General features: G+C 54.6%; 10 protein-coding genes across 10 annotated transcripts; 4 read left to right on the top strand and 6 right to left on the bottom strand.

Annotated features, from left to right (window-relative positions):
- Positions 1-95: 95 nt before the first annotated feature.
- On the bottom strand, positions 96-905 carry EsH8_III_000287 (uncharacterized protein; the record flags this gene model as incomplete). Its single annotated transcript, XM_083262012.1, has 1 exon — positions 96-905. One exon carries the CDS (start codon positions 903-905, stop codon positions 96-98), a length of 810 nt encoding a protein of 269 aa, XP_083122499.1.
- A 368-nt stretch (positions 906-1273) lies between these two features.
- Positions 1274-3005, bottom strand: EsH8_III_000286 (MFS transporter; the record flags this gene model as incomplete). The annotated part of the gene is made up of 3 exons (XM_083262011.1): positions 1274-2128; positions 2202-2551; positions 2633-3005. 3 exons carry the CDS (start codon positions 3003-3005, stop codon positions 1274-1276), a joined length of 1578 nt encoding a protein of 525 aa, XP_083122498.1.
- Positions 3006-3542: 537 nt separating this feature from the next.
- Positions 3543-5240, top strand: EsH8_III_000285 (FAD-binding oxidoreductase; the record flags this gene model as incomplete). The annotated part of the gene is made up of 5 exons (XM_083262010.1): positions 3543-3728; positions 3805-4021; positions 4097-4485; positions 4554-4927; positions 4991-5240. 5 exons carry the CDS (start codon positions 3543-3545, stop codon positions 5238-5240), a joined length of 1416 nt encoding a protein of 471 aa, XP_083122497.1.
- Positions 5241-5479: 239 nt separating this feature from the next.
- EsH8_III_000284 (uncharacterized protein) lies at positions 5480-6847 on the bottom strand (the record flags this gene model as incomplete). Its single annotated transcript, XM_083262009.1, has 1 exon — positions 5480-6847. The coding sequence occupies one exon, from the start codon at positions 6845-6847 to the stop codon at positions 5480-5482; it is 1368 nt and encodes a 455-aa protein (XP_083122496.1).
- A 753-nt stretch (positions 6848-7600) lies between these two features.
- Positions 7601-8940, top strand: EsH8_III_000283 (FAD-dependent oxidoreductase; the record flags this gene model as incomplete). Its single annotated transcript, XM_083262008.1, has 2 exons — positions 7601-8093; positions 8144-8940. 2 exons carry the CDS (start codon positions 7601-7603, stop codon positions 8938-8940), a joined length of 1290 nt encoding a protein of 429 aa, XP_083122495.1.
- Positions 8941-9474: 534 nt separating this feature from the next.
- Positions 9475-11004, bottom strand: EsH8_III_000282 (uncharacterized protein; the record flags this gene model as incomplete). Its single annotated transcript, XM_083262007.1, has 1 exon — positions 9475-11004. One exon carries the CDS (start codon positions 11002-11004, stop codon positions 9475-9477), a length of 1530 nt encoding a protein of 509 aa, XP_083122494.1.
- A 60-nt stretch (positions 11005-11064) lies between these two features.
- EsH8_III_000281 (uncharacterized protein) lies at positions 11065-11736 on the bottom strand (the record flags this gene model as incomplete). Its single annotated transcript, XM_083262006.1, has 2 exons — positions 11065-11372; positions 11481-11736. 2 exons carry the CDS (start codon positions 11734-11736, stop codon positions 11065-11067), a joined length of 564 nt encoding a protein of 187 aa, XP_083122493.1.
- Positions 11737-12155: 419 nt separating this feature from the next.
- Positions 12156-13034, bottom strand: EsH8_III_000280 (uncharacterized protein; the record flags this gene model as incomplete). The annotated part of the gene is made up of 1 exon (XM_083262005.1): positions 12156-13034. One exon carries the CDS (start codon positions 13032-13034, stop codon positions 12156-12158), a length of 879 nt encoding a protein of 292 aa, XP_083122492.1.
- Positions 13035-13797: 763 nt separating this feature from the next.
- EsH8_III_000279 (uncharacterized protein) lies at positions 13798-15057 on the top strand (the record flags this gene model as incomplete). Its single annotated transcript, XM_083262004.1, has 1 exon — positions 13798-15057. One exon carries the CDS (start codon positions 13798-13800, stop codon positions 15055-15057), a length of 1260 nt encoding a protein of 419 aa, XP_083122491.1.
- Positions 15058-18797: 3740 nt separating this feature from the next.
- Positions 18798-19478, top strand: EsH8_III_000278 (uncharacterized protein; the record flags this gene model as incomplete). The annotated part of the gene is made up of 3 exons (XM_083262003.1): positions 18798-19134; positions 19191-19376; positions 19426-19478. 3 exons carry the CDS (start codon positions 18798-18800, stop codon positions 19476-19478), a joined length of 576 nt encoding a protein of 191 aa, XP_083122490.1.

The raw sequence follows: 19478 nt of genomic DNA, 5'->3' as shown, positions 1-19478 counted from the left end.
GTTATCAATATGCAACATTATCCCTCCCCACCAGGACACCAAGGTAACAAAGTCCCATATTCGTCTTGCCTCTCTCTGTATCTCCCAGTCTCCATCTACAGAAATTGCCGCGCCACCTGCCGAATGCTGTCGACAACCTTGCCCACGTGGAGGGTCTTGATAGGCAACCGGTGCCCGCCGTCCCACTCGACGAGGACCGGATCGCGGAAGTCCTTGAGCATGTCCCTGTGGAGCTCCAGACCGGGGTCCTGCAGGCCGTGGACGTGAATACTGGCAACGTCCAACCGCCGCTGCTGGTCCAACATGGGCATGGGTAGCACGGCCCCCTGCCCCTTCGTTGGCCCCGTCCCCAGGTCCAGCAGACCCGCTCGCCCGGCCATGATGACACCAAAGGAAAAGCTTGGTACGGCCGGGGTCTCGCCGCTCCACATGGCCTCGGACTTCCACCCCTGTTGTTGCTGCCGCTGCTGGCGCAGCAGCAGGCTGGCCGCCAGCTTGGCCCCCTGGCTGAACCCCAGCACGGCGATCCACTCGCCCGTCGCCCCCAGCGCGTCGTCGGCGTCAACCGCCTGCCCGAGCGCCCTGTCCACAGTCTCGGCATGGCCCGCGGTGCCAAGGTCGCCCGTGGGAACCCAGCTCTTGAAGGGCCCCCACTCGCCATAGACCGATGTCACGTCAGGGCCGGGGACGGAGGTGTACGGCGCTTCCGCGAAGATGAGACGGAAGTCTTTGGCGAGGGCGGCGCGGATTCCGCGGCACTGGGCCTTGAAGATGCGTGCGTTGGTCCCGCCGCCGTGCAGGCAGAGGATACGAGGCAAGGCGAGGGAGGCATCGCTCGATGGCGAGATGACCTGCCGCGGTTCGCGCAGGGTTGATTTGCTGACGCCTATTCCTTCCGAGCTCATACTGCTGAGAGAAGAGATTGGGCTCTTGGGCAAAACGGATCTATGTGATTGGGTTGTTGGACTTGTCATGCCCTGGGGGTCTTTGGATAAACGGCCCTTTTTATACCTACAGCCGGGGGGAGGGGGGAACGAACACTCGTTTCCTACCACCAACTGATACGCAGCAAGACATGTCGTCCAAGGCAATATGGTCAGAACTTAATTGGAGGTGCACCAATGGGGGCGTTCTGCTTGATTGGGCTAAACTCTGCACTTCATCTATCGATAAGGTTGATAACAAGCTGCCTACACTACATCTGACTCGTACGATAACGTATTGCCGATGTGACTATGCGATACCGAGGCATCCCTTGCTTGAATCCCAATATTTACTCTGCTGTGGATGGCCCCTGGACCGCCGCAGCAGGCCGTGCCGCCCTCGACGCAGCTTCCACCTCGGCCGCATACCGTGACCGAGTCCTGATCAGATGCCCATACTTGTACAGGACAAAGGGAAAAGGCACCCACGCGAGCGCGAGGAACCCCGGGACTGAAGACGCCCAGTGCAGCCCCAGGTTCTTGTACATGACGCCGGTGAAGAGCGGGAAGACGGCCGCGAACACGGCCCGGAGGACCGCGGAGCCGGCCAGCACGGACGCGGCGTAGACGGTGTACGAGTCGACGAGGTAGGTGGTGACGCCGAAGAAGACGAGCACGAGGCCGAAGCCGAAGAAGGCGCCGGCCGAGATGCTCGCCATCCAGTGGACCGACGGCGCGTTGGTCCACGCGAACCAGAACATGCCGGCGGGGATGAAGACGGAGCCGACCATGCAGGGCAGCAGGCGGGCCTCGGGCGGCGTCTGCCCCGGGGCGTTGCGCCGAAGGACCTTTTGGTACCGCAGGTTGTCGGCGGCCGAGTACGCAAGCGCCGTCAGGATCCCGACCATGATGCCGAGGAACGGGAGGCCCGAAGCGCCGAGGCCCCACCCGCGAGCTTCTTGGTACACGATCGGGTACGCCGCGAAGAGGAGGTAGAGCGTCGCGAAGACGATGGCGAGGTAGATTGACAGGAGCAGCACGATGGGCTCGCTGAGGAGCTTCCAGGGCATGCTCAGCGCCCGGAAGAACAGGGTGGACGCGCTCTCTCGGGACCCGTACGCGTCGCTTTTCGTTCTGTAGACCTTCCCCGTGTTCTTGGAGAGGTTTTCGGCTCTCCTGCGCAGGATTACAGGAGAGTACGTCTCCTGCGTTGGTTGGTCGGGTCAGCCAGGTTGCCAGGAAAGACGGCAAAGAGGGGAGGGGAGGAAAATCACTCACGGGGACAAAAGCGGCCCCAAGGATGAAGCTGACGCCCGTCATGATGGCCAGCAGCGCCATCAGCCAGCGCCATCCAGCTCCGGCGGTGACGAAGCCACCGATGATGGGCCCGAGAACCGGCCCGAGGAAGGGCACGGCCGAGAAGATGGTCATGGCCAGGCCGCGATCCTTGGCCGAGAACATGTCGGCGATGCCGCCTCCAGAGTTCGTGATGGGCGACGCGCCAAAGGTGCCGGCCAGGAACCGCAGGACGAGGATGGTGGCCAGGTCTTGGGACACTGCGACGCCGATGTTGAATGCCGTCGCAAGCAAAAACGTGGAAACGAAAACATATTGTCGGCCGTATAGCTCTGTTTCATCATCAGCATTCGTTGGGGACTCGCACGGGACTCGTCCCTCTCTCCCCCTCTCTCTATGTATACTGGACTCACCTGACATGGGCGCCCATATGAAGGGCCCGGCGGCGAATCCTGCGACAAAGAGCCCGACGCCCAGGCTGTTCACCGAGCTGCCGCCGCCAAACTCAGCGCGGACCTCCCCAACCGCCGCGCTGTAGGCGCTGGACAGGAAGGAGGCGCAGAAAAAGGAGAAGGCGAGTATCTGCGCGATGCACCACTTGACCCAGGTCGGGAACTGCAGAGGGTCCTGGGGGTCGCTCTCCAGCCAGGTGACGATGAAGGGGTCGTCGACGGTCCCGGAGCCGTCGAACCGGTGCTCGACGAGCTCTCGTCCCGGGGTCGAAGGCGGCCAGACCACTCGGAACCAGCTCGGGCGAGATTCAGTCTTGTCTTTTTCGGTGCCCATGACTTTCCGTTTAGCGTAATTGACCAAAGGTAGATCTAGAGTCGAGTCGGTTGTCTCAAACTTTTTTGTCTGAGAGTCGGCGACCTTGACGGATGAACTGTTGACGAGTCGTGGGAAGTTCGTTTGATACTCCCGATCTCGCTCACACGGGGTTTACACTACTTCCGGACGGCTATGTCGGCGCCGCCAGGTCATACGAGACAATGACAAGGGGGGGCTGCACATACTCATACCAACCTGCAGCTACATTCATCTGGGAATTCAATCCCTGCTCAGGCCCCTGACGCCGCTTAGTTATGCCCGGGCACTCTGTCACCCCTGCTCGAGAAAGAGAGTCAATATCAGCTTCACATCGGTGAGGCGTGCTTCCGCAAGGCGAGGCAATTCCAACGGGCATAAAAAGGCCCCCAGCTTGGCGATGATCAGGACCAGCAGCAGGCTAATCACATCATCACATCTTCACCATCAAGGCCCTTCCTTGCTTTTGAGTAACTGTTCCTTTTTTCCCCCCGGGTCGAGTACCTACCTTACATCACAATGCTCGCCCTCGCCGCCGTCAACCTGACGCTGCTCTTCTCGTCGCACCTGTCCCCGGACGCCCGCATCATCCTGCGAGACGACCAACAGTGGAACACCGCCGTGCAGCAGCGTTGGAGCGTCTTTTCTCCACCCACCTACCTCGGTGCCATCAAGCCTGCGACGGAGCAGGACGTTGCCGCCATTGTAAGACACTCTGCCATGCAAGAAGGCGCCCCCCCTCCCCCCCCATCTCCTGGGTTGATGGGCTAACACTGTCGAGGTCAAAATCGCGAGCGCCAATGACATCCCGTTCCTGGCCACGGGGGCCGGCCACGGGGCGTCCTTGACGACCGGCAACCTCCACGGCGGCATCGACATAGACCTGGGCAACTTCAACGGTGTGCAGGTGGATGCCACCAACAGCCAAGTCACAATCGGGGGGTCAACCACCTTTGAGCAGCTCTACGAGCCTCTCTACGCCGCCGGCAAGGAGATCCGTGAGTCCCTCCTCCCCCACGCCGAGTAATTAAGCAGCGCTGTCGCTGCGGGACCTGTACTGAACGGAAGACCAGCAACGGCATCGGGACCATGCGTTGGCGTGGTCGGCGCGACGCTGGGCGGCGGCGTCACCCGCATGCAGGGCATCCACGGCATGCTGATCGACTCGCTGCTGTCCGCCCGCGTCGTCACGGCGTCCGGCAGCCTCGTCACCGCCTCCAAGACTGAAAACCCCGACCTGTTCTGGGCCCTGCGTGGCGCCGGGTCCAACTTTGGCATCGTCACGTCGGCCACGTACAAGGTGTATGACCTGACCAACGAGGGCCAGGTGTTCAACGCCGACTTCGTCTTTGCGGCCGGCCAGAACGCGAGCGTCTTCGAGGCCGTGGCGTCCTACAACGACGTCATGCCGCCGAACCTTGCCATTGTCCAGGGCGTGGCGTTCAACCCGACCCTTGGCGTCGTAAGTTGTTGTCCTCTCTCTGGCGGGCAGCGGGAGTCGATACTGACTTGCATACCTACCTTCCCTAGCCAACCATCAGCATCAACACAGTCTTCTACGGCCCGGAGGACCAGGCGAGGGCCGCCATCGCGCCCTTCCTCGCCATCCCCAACATCCGGAGCAACATCTCGGTCGTCCCCTGGAACGTCCTCCCCAGCGTGTCGAGCTTTGGCACCGAGCACAACACCTGCACCAAGAACAACCGCCTCGACTTTTACGGCCTCGGCCTCCGCGCTGTCAACGCCGGCACGTTCGGCACCGTCTTTGACCAGCTGAGCGGCCTATACGCGCAACAGCTCGGCGTAAACCCGGTCTGGTCGGTCCAGCGGTTCTCCAACGCCGGCTCCCTCCTCACGGCCGACGACAAGACGGCGTATCCCCACCGCGACTTGCAAGCCCACATGTGCGTGTGCAATCCCTCCCGCCTCCCTCGTTGTAGAGTGTTTTTTCTAACCCCCGTGAACAGGTTCATCATCAGCGTCATACCCAACGCGACCCTCGACTCGACCATTGCGTCGTTTGTGGAAAATGCGCGTGCAGAGCTCAACGCTACGAGCGGGAACAAGGAGCTTTCCGTCTACGTCAACTATGCGCACGGCGACGAGGGCGCCGCGGCGTGGTACTCCCAGCGCAAGCTGCCGCAGCTGAAACACCTGAAGAAGACGTGGGATGCCAAGGGGCTGTTCAGCTTCACCAACCCCGTGCCCGCCAGCTAGAGAACCTCCCCAACTGGCTCCTGGCTGTGGATGCGTACGGTATGGCTTCAACGCCAATAGATTCGATTCGTACGGGTGGTGCAAGCAATCGCGCCTCCGGGTTCGTTTTAGTATAGTAAATTTGTCAAACTCATGCAAATATCAAAAAACTTTGAATCACAATCCGGTCTGTCTCTGGAACAAATCTTTTAGTATTGTTTCAATTTCTAGGTCTGTTGTGTAATCCCGTAAACACAAATCTAAATCAGCTCAACTATTTCAAAGGCCGGATCCTTCATCATGTCCGCAAAGTTATCATCCGCCAGGCACGCCAGAACGTCAACGGTCCCATCCGGACGCGCAGGCAGGTAGTACATGGTGCCGCGGAGCGGGAGAAACCTCGGCCGCCTCACCAGCTCCGGACAGCCCAGGGCGCCAAACACCTGGCCGTAGACGTCCGAATGCGCCCAGGAAGAACACGCAACGTCGAGGTCCGGGTCAAAGGTGGCGCCAAATGAGATGCCAGAGCGGTCCTCGGTGCGCGCAATGAGCGTCGCGAAGCTGCGCACCACGTCCGCCGAGGTGCCCCTGACGAGGCTGCGCCGCAAGTCGGCCGCGACTAGGCCCAGCGGACGCCCCGCGACGGAGCCCAGGGCGAGCCTCGTCATGTTGGTGTGTATCATGTGGCCCATGTACTCCTGCGAGACGCCGAGGGCTCTGCGCCCGTCGATGGCGCGGGAGAACTTGGACGCCGCGTCCGGCGAGACGCCCGCGCGGAGGCGGGAGGCCGAGATCCTCTGCCACATGAAGGCGCAAAGGGCATCGTTTGTGGAGACAAAGTCCACGTCGGCCCCGTCCGCGTCCAAGTTCAGTTCCCGGGCTCGGGAAATGTCCTCGGTCGCTTGCCGTTTGAGCGCCGCGAGCTTGTCGGGGCCAAACCGGAGCGTCTTCCAAGTGTAAGACACCGGTCTAGGAGCCTTCCCGCCGGTCTGGACCGGGCGCTGCAAGTGGGTGTGGTCAAGAAGAGGACGGCCTGGTTCGAACAGTGGAATCAGGTACCTTCTGTCTCGGTTTCCCTGCTCGAGGGCGGCAAGCGGGACGTCTTCACCTCTCATTGCCGCAGCAAAGAGCCGGAGACACTGCGTCATGCCGGTCATGTCCATCGTGTTGTGCTGCGCCGCGAAGTCCAACAGGAGGCCCCCCGGGACGAAGTTGGCCTGGAAGACGACCACGGGCGCCTCGGGTTCGCCGTAGGTCTCGGGGAACGCGCACGTCGGCGCAAGGATAGCCCCGTCTAGCTTGTCAAAAGGTCCCTTGGTTGCTACGATGTCCTCGAACGACGGGTGTTCGTCTCTATGGAAATGCTTGATCCGGATAATTGACGAGAGCGGCTCGCCGGGGACGATCCTGAACACGCCCGAGTTTGTGTCGGTGCAGCCGTCGTTCACGACCCGGCCCGCAAGCCATGGGAAGGCCACGGTCAACTGCGAGGCTGCTCTCTTCAACGCATCGACTGCATGCTTCTCAGCCGCAGCGTCGGCCACGGGAAACAGTAGGAGGAGATGAGTGTAGCTCTTCAGGAAGGGGAGTTGTCCGAGAACGTCCGTGTATCGATCAAAGTCGCTCATTTTGGCAGAATCTGAAGAATAGACCTGCCTACTGTCGAAAAGAAACAATAATTAGGCCATATGAACAGCAACCAGAGCAATCCGACTGAGTCGCAAAGTCCAAGCTCCAGTTGCCGAGATAGTCTGAGACCAAGCTAACCCACCGGCATCTCCAAGACCAGGGGTGGTTTGGGGGGTGGCGGGTTTGTGAGGGAGTGTAAGTCGAAAAGCCCAAGTTGCCAAGTTCCCCCCTAGCGCCGGCCCGTCCCACCATCCCCTCCCTGGTTGCCAAGCGTGAAAGCGTGAGTAGGTACATAGTAAGCATTTGCCAAGTACGGGCGCAATTGACCGGGATGCGGCATGAAGAGGATCAACCACCCCTGTGTATTCTTCCATCCTACATCAGGCTAGCAGTGGGTGGGGGGTTCTCCAGGGGGAGAGCTGTACCTTGCCTCATGCAGGGAATAATCCCGCAGTGTAACGGCCTATCGAACAACAACGACATCCCTTCTCGAGCCAAGGATCGCTAGGCATCCTCCAGAGCTCGGCTTCGGCGCGTGTATCTCGGCAAACCTCGGCCCCTCTGGAAATAACGACGAAAAGAATGGAAAGCTTAACTTGGTGCGTCTGTTGTCCTGGCGTGGGGGAAAGGCGGGCGGGCGGTTGATAGTCTACCACATCACACAGTCTGTTTACCCGACGAGCCTATTTGCTCTGCCCTGCTTTCAGGCTCATTCGTACCTTGTTTGACCTGAACCGATCAAGAAAGACATCATGAACAACGGATCAGAGCCCTTCAACGTCGCTGTCGTGGGCGGGGGCATCGTCGGCTTACACGTTGCCCTGGGCCTCTTGAAGCGCAACATACCGACCACCGTCTTCGAGAGGACCTCCCAGTTCAGAGAAATCGGTGCCGGGCTGGGGTTCCCAAAGGTCGCCGTGGAGTGCATGCGAGCGCTGGACCCTCGCATCGCCGATGCCTTTAACCGGATCGCCGTCTCGTCGACGGGCAGCCTGCGATGGGCCGACGGCTACACCCAGGAAGACATCAGACTGCGCAGCCAGCCCCACGACTACGAGGTTACCGCCGGCGGCCCGGACTCGTTCCCGGGCTGCCACCGCGCCCAGCTTGTCGACGGGCTTGTCGCCCTTGCGCCGCCCGAGACGCTCAAACTGAACAAAGAGCTTGACGCCATTGAGGACAGGGGCCCCGATGAGAAGCTTCTCCTCCGGTTCCGCGACGGAACCACCGCCGAGGCGGACGTCGGTAAGTTTCTGTGCACTCTCAGACAGCCATGTCAAGAGCTGACGGAGCAGTCATTGGCTGCGACGGGATCAAATCCAGGGTGAGACGGGTTGTGGTCGGCGATGCACTGGCGGCGCATCCTCACTACAGCCACCAAGTCTCATACAGGGCTCTCCTAGACATGGGCCAGGCGGTCGCCGCCGTAGGGGACATTGTCCGCGGCCAGCTCATGTACATGGGCCCCGGGGCGCACATAAACACGTACCCGGTGGCGGGCCACACCATGGTGAACGTCGTGGCGTTCGTCCACGCCCCGGAAGATCGAAGCGGCGTCGTCGGGGGCGGCGTGTCCGTGGCCAAGGGCGACATCTTCAAGACGTTCACCGGCTGGGGCCCCGTCGTCCGGGCACTCGTCGCCCTGCTGCCGGATAGAGTCGACAGCTGGGCAATCTACGACACGTACGACTACCCGCTGGGCACGTATGCGCACGGCCGCATCACACTGGCCGGGGACGCAGCCCACGGCACGTCTCCGCATCACGGAGCCGGAGCCTCCATGGGGGTGGAGGACGCGCTCTGCCTGGTCACGGCGCTGGCCGAGGCGGCCGGGTCTCTGCGGGACACGTCGCCGGCGTCCAAGCACGAGGCCATCACTGCCGCGATCAAGGCCTACGATGCAGTGCGTCGGGAGCGGACGCAGTGGCTGGTGCGCAGCAGCCGTGTTGTGGTCGACATGTTCCAGCAGTCCGGTGCGGAGGGCGGTCGGGATAACTTCCAGACGGAGATCTCGGAGCGGTCTCACAGGATCTGGGATTTCGACTGGCAGGGAATGGTGCGGCAGACAGTAGACGCATTTCACAAGGAGTAGCTAGATGATAGGACATCGTTGAAGTAGATGAAGCGATGGAACAGAAGCCGATGCCTGCTTTAACTAGACAACTCTAAGCACACAATCGAGATTTGACTCTGCAGCCAAGACCCTGATTGCCTTGCCGTCATACAATCATACCAAGTGCTGTTCCAACACCTATAGTAATAATTACTAGATGATACAGTAAAAGGCGTAATGGGTTTCGCCAAATTTCCTAGTTAACATCTTTAGTGATGGTGGTGTGGAGCCGTGGCTTACTTGGCTTGGCAGGTTGCGCTTGTAGTGATGAAGTACTCAAGGAGCCACCCCTAACAAAGCCAGAAATGGCCGCTGACCACAACCCCACAGGTAATCCGTTCTGAGAACCGCCCAAGCAAAAAGAGGGCCGCTACATATCAGTGCACAATAAAAGCACCCTGTAACTAATCACTTATTTCCTTGCGTTTATCAATCTTAGCTAAGCTTTCATCGTCTACATAAATCACGCCTAAAGCTTATTCGTTTCTTCCGCATCGGAACCTTAAAGATAGTTCACCTCTTCGCAACTGTTGCCTCATCCTGATATTGTGTGAGAACCCTCGCCCATTGCTGCAGGGTAAAGCTGGAAGACCTAGTATTCGGATGGCTGACTCCAAGGGAGCGCTGCTGAAGTCTAAGGCAGTCACGCATCAACCGTATTGCGTCAACATGCCGGTTCTGGCTTTTCCAAGTGTGAGCCAGGTTGTTCATGCTGGTGAGCGTATAGGGATGTTCATCGCCAAGCACCCTTGAACTCGTCTCCATCACCCGCACCTCTAGCTCTTCCGCCTCCTTCCACCGCCCTTGGTTCCGGTATGTCGATGCCAGGTTGTTCATGCTGGCGAGCGTATAGGGATGTTTATCGCCAAGCACCCTTAAACTCGTCTCCATCACCTGCACCTCTAGCTCTTCCGCCTCCTTCCACCGCCCTTGGTTCCGGTATGTTGATGCCAGGTTGGCCATGCTGGCGAGCGTTAAGGGATGTTTATCGCCAAGCACCCTTAAACTCGTCTCCATCACCTGCACCTCTAGCTCTTCTGCCTCCTTCCACCGCCCTTGGTTCCGGTATGTTAATGCCAGGTTGTTCATGCTGGCGAGCGTCGAGGGATGTTCATTGCCAAGCACCCTTAAACTCGTCTCCATCACCCGCACCTCTAGCTCTTCCGCCTCCTTCCACCGCCCTTGGTTCCGGTATGTTGATGCCAGGTTGGCCATACTGGCGAGCGTCGAGGGATGTTTATCGCCAAGCACCCTTAAACTCGTCTCCATCACCTGTACCTCTAGCTCTTCTGCCTCCTTCCACCGCCCTTGGTTCCGGTATGTTGATGCCAGGTTGGCCATGCTGGTGAGCGTCAAGGGATGTTCATCGCCAAGCACCCTTAAACTCGTCTCCATCACCTGCACCTCTAGCTCTTCCGCCTCCTTCCACCGCCCTTGGTTCCGGTATGTCAATGCCAGGTTGGCCATGCTGGTGAGCGTCGAGGGATGTTCCTGACCTAGACTTCCCGTACGAATACTCACAGCCTTTCGTACAACCGTCTCGGCCCTGGAATAATCGCCCAGCAAGAGTAAGTACCAAGATATATTTGTCAGTAATTCGCTCCATTCTAATCGATCGCTTTGTTCTGACGGCTCTTCACGTAACAGTGGCTCTACATGAGGCATTAACGTTTGACACTGTTGCCATGTTTCGAAGACGCCTGATGGAAAGTGTTGTGAGGCAGACTGAAGGAAGAGTCTCTTCCATCGCGTTGGACAACCATACTTTGCAATCCAAACTTTTGTGTAAAATTGTACCAATGAATGCATCTCGCAGAGTCCAGATGTAGCTGTCGTTGTAACAAGTGAGTAGCCTCTAAGCACATCTAAGTCGTCTTCAAAATGCCCGTCGTCGTCTGTTCTATCGTCTTCATCGTCATCGTCATCGTCATCGACGTCGCCATCGTTATCGACGTCGTTATCGCTCTCCTTTTCATGTACAAAGCCGCTATTATAGTCATGCAGCATGTACTCGGGGATGTTTTGTGCGCGGAAGTTGCTCATCAGCGAAAGAAGATTGGCTGCCTGTGGCTGCTCCTGTTTGATCTGCTTAAACGTTACCTGCTACGTTATAATAACAGAATTAGAGATGCCATCGTATCGTCGGATATCCCCTCTATCGCTACGAAGTAGAGTGTCTTTTTTTTTTTCACTCCTCTTAAATTCATCTACATATGACTTAACGGTTACTTGAGGCCTTTGTTTGTAGATGTACGCTGCTGCTTGGTTTACGGCGAGTGGGATGTAGTTGAGGGTGTGAACCAGGCGTAACGCAACAGCCTCGTCGATATCTTGGCCTAGCTTATTTTTGAGAAGAAGTAGCGCCTGTTCTTCCTCTATTATCGGGACCCTGAAGATCATCTTGCTGTTACCTGTTAACCTTTCAGCTACATCCTAGCTGCGTGACGTAAATAGGATTTTGCCGTTGTCTGATTTTGGTAGATACGACGCTATCAGCATAGGTGCATCGTTTTGCTTACTTATCTTAGAGAATAGTATCTCAACGTCGTCTGCATTGTCGACAATCATTAGCCATGGGCTTACGTCTTTTCTCTGCAGCCAGTCGCGAACAAGCGCTAGGACATTAACGCCGGACTCATGACGACGGGGAAGCGCTAGGGTGTCTGCTATAGAGCGGTAGGATTCTTCGAATGTCGCTTCCGTGCTACTGCGGACCCAGAAGATGCTGGTTGCGGGTGAGGCGGCGTGGACTTGGTAAGCGAATTGGATGGCCATTTGGGATTTGCTGTCGCTTCGTTAGTGTAGGTCTTAATAGCAGCTAGTGAAACATACCTAAACCCACTAAAGCCCACAAGAGCGAACCGGCTCCTAGGCCCAGCATACTGCTTTTCGATCTATATCTAGATGTCGGATCGGTTTATAAAATCGGGGTCAGGGGGGAATGGTATAACGAAATGAGGATTACGGGCGATAGATAAGTCCTCAGCTGTACCAAGCTTTAGATCCTGTATACGCTTTTGTATATCGGAAAGAAGGTCTTGAACTATTCTATAGTTAGATAGGATTAGATGAGTTGAATTTTGCGAAGACTAACTGGAACTAAGGATTGGTTTCTCAGCCTTAACGCTGTTTGGCGGAATCTGGTGTAGGAGATTCTTTGTATACGCCGCCGCCATTATGGCCGCGAAGCCTTGCTACTCCTTGTTCTTATGCGAGTCAGAGTAGTTATAGATCCCCTGGATGACCAGGCACGGGAAGTAGTTCATTAGGCCGGCGGCCTCCATCTCGAAGCAGAGAACGCCCCTTTCCGCCGCCAACGTGTCCCGGACACGCGCGTCCTTCATCAGCTGGTTCCTGCTGGCGATCAAGCCGTAGTGGATGGTGGGGTCGTCATCCTCTTCGTCTTGTTCTTGCCGGGCTATGAGGTAGACGGGATTATCGCCGCACGCGACGTCGCAGCCGTCGAGTGAGCTGGAAGGATGTATAATATGACGCTTGTACAACCTGTCGCTTGCCAGGTCAGGTCGTGTATACTTCTTCCGCCTCTTGATCTTCTCTAATGTCTTATTCACATCGTTAACAAGCTGGTGGCCCTTCATTTCATACGTGGCCTTAAGCGTGGCAAGGGCCGTTTGTAACAGCACCGGTGGCTGGTTCAAGAACCCGGTCTCCTGGAACGAGCAATTCTGGATGGTTTTGCCAAAGTCGTACTGGAATACGCCGCCATTTCCGCCACCTGGTTTGCTAACAACAACGTCACCGAGTCGTATGTCATGCTTCTGGCTAGGAGCACCGCCCCCTATGCCAACCATCAGCCCGATGCGCACGTTCGGGAAGCTATGGAGCATGTTATTGGCTACCGTTGCTGCTGAGGTTGTGCCGTATTCACCTTCTGGCAAGGCGGCAACGACGACATTATGGCTGCCGATCTTGCCCAGAACATAGCTGTTGTTGTCGTGTTGGGCGACTTGTCGCGGGCCTGCATGTTCCTCGTCAAGGAAAGCCCGGGCCGCAACGGACTCTACCGTAATGGCGCAGATCCAGCCGACAGTGTAAGCTTGGGGATCGGACATAGCTGGATCTTGTTCAAGTAATCGAAAATACGCGGATGCCCAAAAACTAAAGGCCACGGAGACAGGAAGCATAAGGAGTCAAGGTAAGCTGGACGGACAGGCGCGGTTGATGTCTTATATTTGTTGGACACAAGATCAGGCTGGCGCTGGTCTCACCTGGATGCGAGCGGGGTCCTTTGGGCATGCATCTGGTTGGACTAGGTGATTGGCGGAAAGCTTACGGTCACTGCCTCTCATATGAATCACGAGAAGTAACCTAGACGCCCCCTTGATATGTAGGCCTAAGGCGGTGCATGTCGGCGCAGGGCATGGCGAGGTTGTTGATTGGTGAGTTAAGGGCGGTTAGTAGTGGGTTTGAAGCGAGCGATACGCATCCGAAATGTCGTAGATCAGATGCAACTGTCCTACTGTAGAACGGCGGGGTTGGAGAGACATATTCAAGGGCAGGACAACTTTTGCCCCGTACGTCGCTGTTGCATCTCAATAGTACTTCACTGGGCCGCCATCCCGTCGGTTTTCTGACGATCGGATTAAGCTTGTTTTAACGGATCGTGCAAGGGCCCGGTTTGTGGCGGCGCGTCACATAGCCTTAGGGGCTAGGCTCCCATCAGCGAGCACGGGGACCCACAGAAACCCATGGAAATCTACGGAAACTTTTCTGAAGAGGCCACGTCGGTTTTCCTGTAGCCACTAATAACGAACAACGATGCAATGTGGCAATGATCCCATCTCAACCTAGCTCAATTCACCAAGGCACGCCACCATGGAAAGCATCGCCTTTAACTGGTTTGACGAGGATTGTGCTATCAGTTGTGCAACCCCGGAATTGCCAACTTCCGACAGTCCCAGAGACGGACTGGCCGCTGAACAACCCAACTCGACCGCCGAACGAGTCGACTCCATTGCCGAACAGATTGATCAGCCAAGTGGTGATCGTGCATTACCTCTTCTTCGATTGAGTGATTGGGACAGGACTAAACAGTACGACAAAAACAACCCCGAATGCATCCATTATGATTTCCGGTGGAAGGTCTCGCAACGAGAGAGAATACGAGCAAGGCAGGTTTGTTCCGACACAGATCCCGATCTCGTTCTAGCTCCAAGTGATTTTTGGGAAGTCAACTTCAAAACACGACTTGAAACCCTGTTGGAGGACAAGGGTAAGTTTTCAGGAGATGAGTATACGTGCGAAGAAACGATCATCGATATATCCATCGAGCGGAGCCGTCAGCGCGGTCTAAAGAAACGATTTAAGGGCCTGGAGATCGATTGGAACATGGTCGACGAACATATGAAAGGCCTAGGCCCCTTGTTTAGCAAGAGGAGGAAGATAACATTCAGTATGGAAATTGTTTGCAAGGAAGTCACGGGTGACTCCACGACAGCCAAGGGCAAGAGAAAGAAGCAGACCGCCACTGAGGCTCAAAAGGTTCAGAGAGCGGCCGAGGCTGGTCTTTGGACCCGAGTCTACGAGCATTATCGTTGCAGAGGAACGCACTGCAAGCAAGGACCGCATTGCTGGCCTGACGAACGAGGAAATCACCACAGGCTGCTGCCTCGGCACCTGGAAGAGATCGTGCGTCACATGCAAGGGAATATGAGGGAAGGAGATAACGAAGACGAGGTTGATGTCAACATCGAGATCCCATCCAAAATCCTTGGAAACATACTGAACGATAGCCGTAAGCGGAAGGCAGAAGACTCTGTCGACTGTCGTAGCTGTAAAGCCCGTGGGAGGTATTGCGACACTGGTGAGGACCTTAGGGATGTAGTGGGGGATAGAAAGGAGAAACTTGAAGAATACAGCAATTGGACCATGGCACAAGTTGAAGACGGCGGATGGAGAGCGGCGCTACAGGTTGTGATCGATGTGGCATTGGCTGAATACCTGGACCTGAATACTATGATGCAGCACCCGAAGGACATCGTCGCTTTGTTGGCTAGTTGCGGGGTGAAACTAGGCATTGCCTGGCAATTTGTTAGCAACATTAGAACATTCCAACAGGAGACAAAGAAGTCTTGAAGTGTGAGGGGCGTTAGTACGCTTTTATCTTCGATCTTTGCTCTTATTACTATTTTCTAAATTCAATCAGGCGGCTGTGTGATGGGTATTCCTGCATGACGAAAGTGACTCTCCGCAACGTCCTCATCGTCACCTACTACGTCGACGCACCACTCCAGAAACATCTTAAACTCTCTAGCAATGAAATCCTCGTTCTCGTACCACTTCTTCTTGATGAACTTCTTAAGTACTCCGAAGTGCTCCTCAATGGGGTTGAAGTCAGGCGAGTACGGTGAGAGAAATTCTAAAACCACTCCTGCGTCCCGGCACATCTGCATGATCTTCTCCGAATGATGCCACGAGGCATTGTCCATGACGAGGACAGATTTCGGCTCTGGGTATCGGCCGCAATGATGCAGCAACTGGGCTATAAAGTCCTCAAACAAGTCACTATCCGTTGAACCTTGGTATACTCGCCTGAGCACGATGCCATCTTATGCGTATGCTGGAAGGATATACCATCTTTTCCCTCGACCGAACTTCGTCGTCTCGATTGGGGAAGAACCCTTCGGAGACCACCCCCAACGCCGGTATCCCGCCCTCCTGTCGCAGCCAGACTCGTCGACAAAGACGAGTTAATATGACTAATACTACGAGATGCGATGTAGGTAGTGGTCGCGAAGGTCGTCGTCCCGTTGTTGTGCGATGCGACGGATCGTCTTTCTCGTCCACCCTATTGATCGCAGGGTCCGGGCGATTAATCGCTCCGATATTCTCGTCTCAAAGTTACGATAAAGAAAGTCTGCCATCTCACATCGATACATATACGGCTGTTTGATTAGTATATCACAAAGGGCTTGCTACATACGTGTGGTCATGCGGCTGCGACGGCCGACACGGGCTGATATTTAGGTGATAATCTCAGAACCTGGTCTTTCGAGACGCATCTTCTGAACGGTACGTTTAGAGCATGAGGCTTTTGAGGCAATGAGGTTGTTCTCGAATCCTTGCGTCAGTAGAGTTTTGATCAGGGAACGCTGGGCGGCATCGAGTTATGGCGCCATGATGATAATTGGCACCAATCATCATCTCTGACTAAGGAGAAGTAAGAAGGGAGAACGAGAGGACAACGGCCAGGCGGTCAAGGACGGGCGCTCAACAGTTCTTGGACAGGCTGGGTCCCTGACAGCTTACTAGTAAGCCATTTTTGACTACATCCAATTCTGGCTCTATCTGCTTTTGGCTCTGTCCAGTTATGGCTCTGTTCAATATTGGCTCTGTTAGCCACTGGTTTTTGGGTACCTGCTTAATACAAGCGTAATCTGCCAAGCCAAGTGGGTCAAGGCTCCACCACCACTACTAAAGATGTTAACTAGAATATTGCGCGAAACCCATTACGCCTTTTACTGTACTAAAGATAATTAGGACTTATATATAGAATGAGCTTAAGAGAAGCTTGAGACTAAACTTTTGTAGCTCTCTAGCAATCAACTTGTAATTCATCCTTATATAACTCTTAGTAACCTTTACTAGTGATATCACTAGTACCACCCTCTTGTCGAGTGTATAATTGATCACTATACCTTCTGAAGCCTAGATCCAGCGCAGCGACCTACAGCACGTACGATCACTGTTTCAAGTATCAACCTCAGCGCTCTGTTAACACAAACCCTACTGTCGGATATCTGACTGTAACAGGTCGCATAGAATTGGTATAAATTAAGACCATTCAGTTGGATAGACTTATCTATCAGACCATCCTTTTTCATGCAAGGGGAAGCGGAAATTTGCAATCATGGTGTAGAATCCAGCACTGCCCCCTTTTCCCTTTATGACTGGATGGGCTTTCCAAATAGGTACCTTCCTCGCTCAGCTAGGCTAACAGCAGGATCCGGTCATGAAGCTGAAGCACAAAATGTAACTATTTAAATGGGTTAATACACAATCTTCTTCTCTAGTCAGGTGGCAAGTAGACTGACCGGGCAAATCTCAGAGGGAACGTGGGGTGACGTGACGAGAGGGTACAGGACACTTCTGCAACCACAATCCAGCAATCACCACATATAGCCAAGAGTCTCAGCCGCACCGAACTGGTCTGCCTAGAATAGACTGCTGCATAGTAAGTGGCACCGGTATCAGTATTCAATGCCGGTCAGACTTCGAAACAACATTACTGCAGTTCAGGTCTCGACGGCTGAGTAAGGATCCACTTGGTTGCATCCCTTGGTCGGGTTAAGTGTTGAATCAAAGTTCTCAATGCCCTATATACAAGTACTTTATTTTTCACCCTCTTACACTTCTATATAGGACGCTTGTCAGCTATTAAGAAATAATAGGATAAACGGTTTAATATTATTGGAATGGGCCGGGGTTGGACATGTCAACAGCAGAGCTACTTTACCCATGGCTGCGTCACCCATCTTGTTATTTTCTTAATTAGCGGCATGCATTTAGGTCTGATCACCTTAGCTTGAGCCTTATCAGACATCGTCAGACAGTATCACCACTGACACTCCTTTCTTTACGTAATACCGGGATCTTCTACCAATCCACTCATCCGTACGTACGTCTGCAGCGGATGTGGCCACTAAACAACAAGTCAAACACTCCCTCCCCATACAGCTTAAAGAGCATAACTAACAAACAGATAATACATCTGCTGTTCTGCGGACGGGAAGTCACTCTATGGTAGGCGGAACCTAGGGTGTGTGGCAGTCGCTGGGTGTGTCGTGGTGGTTTGCATCTATCCCTCCCTACATGTACTGCTTCAATTTAGTAGTCATATTTGAAAAGTCTAAAATCAAGCTTAAATCCATTATTAGGGGTTGCACTATAGGGAGGCTGGCGAGCTCCCTTGGCATATTTTGTAGTGTTTTCCTGAGAATAAGGGGTTGTGGAGATATTTTCTCACGGGACGCTGGGGAGGCCATGACGAATGGCTGCCACAAGTCAGTGTCAGACAGCTAGCTGCTCACAGCCGGCTGTATTTCATGTCTTAGAAGTGTGGGGTGAGATGTCTTGAAATGAGGTAATCCCGCACAGCTTATTTTTTTAGACCTAGAATCAGTCATTGTTCTATAATATGCGTATCGTCCACTAGGTATTGCACTGATCCTGACCTTATCAAACCCTTTAAACATTTTTGTGCCCCTCCCTTGCTTTACAGGGATAACGAGAGAAACCCGTATTAGCTTCTGTTATTAGTTGATTTTTTTTTCTGTCACTATTAGCCTACATAGAGCGAGCGGGAATGCCTTCATATAGCTTATTCCCACAGCGGAAGGGAGGAAGTGTAATGTTAGAGGTTTCAGCGCTGTGAGACGCTGCGTTGCTTAGTTGAGTTTAATGAAGCTAGTCTTCTAGGCTCATGACCTGTTAAAAAGTTGAGGGTAGGTTGATTTGTGTTACAATGCTTGGTCAAGCTAAAGCAATCTGGAGGTGAGCAGACGGCCCGCTATACGGGATATTCGGGACAGCTTGTGATCCACAGGGATTAATTCCTCATTCTACCACTGCTGAGTTGTCTTAATTCAATAGTTGGATCATTCCATTGCTGCAAGACAAGGCACAGAAGTTCAGCGGGTTAGCTGTCAATAATTAGCCTTTACTTTTTGTCACGCAGAGATGATTATGACGATCAGGCTGGAAGAGTGACGGTATATATAACACATCTCATGTCCCAAATCCAAGCAGAAAACCAGCTCATCATCCTGAATCAGCTTCCTTCATCTTCAACTCCCATTCACAGATATCTCCTCAAAATGCGTTTCTCTACGCTTTTTGTCTCTGCTGGCCTCATGGCTGCTGGCAACGTTCTTGGAGCCCCTGGATTTGTCGCTGATAGGGCCCCTGTTGCCGAATCTATCGCTAATGCTACTGCATTGGATGTCGACGTCTATGGCTCTATTCCCGACGATGCAGTCCAGAGCGCTGATGGTCATTACATCGCAGAACCTGGCACTAAGGCTTGGGCTTGGATTCGCGCCCAGATCGATCTCCCCAATACCGCCGAGACTCGTGCTGAGATCGAAAAGAGAGCTTCTATTGAGAAGCGTGAACCTGCCAACATTGGAATTGGCATGTTCGCTCAGGACTGGTGTAAGGATACCTATAAGCTGAAACTTTTGATGCCACCACTAATCATCAAGGAACAGGCAATGGCCAGGCCGGCTGGTTCGACAACGTCAACTATAACTCCCAGCATGTCGTCAACCTCAACATGTACAGTGTTGGTATCAGCTACCGGGGCATTCGAAACAACGAGCACCTTGACTTCAGCAAGCTTGCCGGAAATGATTGGTGCGGCAATTATTTGTATAGCGCTGCGCCGAACACTCCTGGTAGGTCAATAGTCCTATGCCGGTTGGACTGTGGCTAATTCAGTTCTAGTTGGCTGCTTCAACTCTCAGGCGATCAACTGCTTCCGCCTTTGGCACACTTAA

This window comes from Colletotrichum jinshuiense, chromosome 3 (genome assembly GCF_051148585.1).
Source record: "Colletotrichum jinshuiense chromosome 3, complete sequence".
NCBI classification, from domain to species: Eukaryota; Fungi; Ascomycota; class Sordariomycetes; order Glomerellales; family Glomerellaceae; genus Colletotrichum; species Colletotrichum jinshuiense.
Note: the sequence above shows the minus strand (reverse complement) of the source record. Positions and strands in the feature narration are given on the sequence as shown.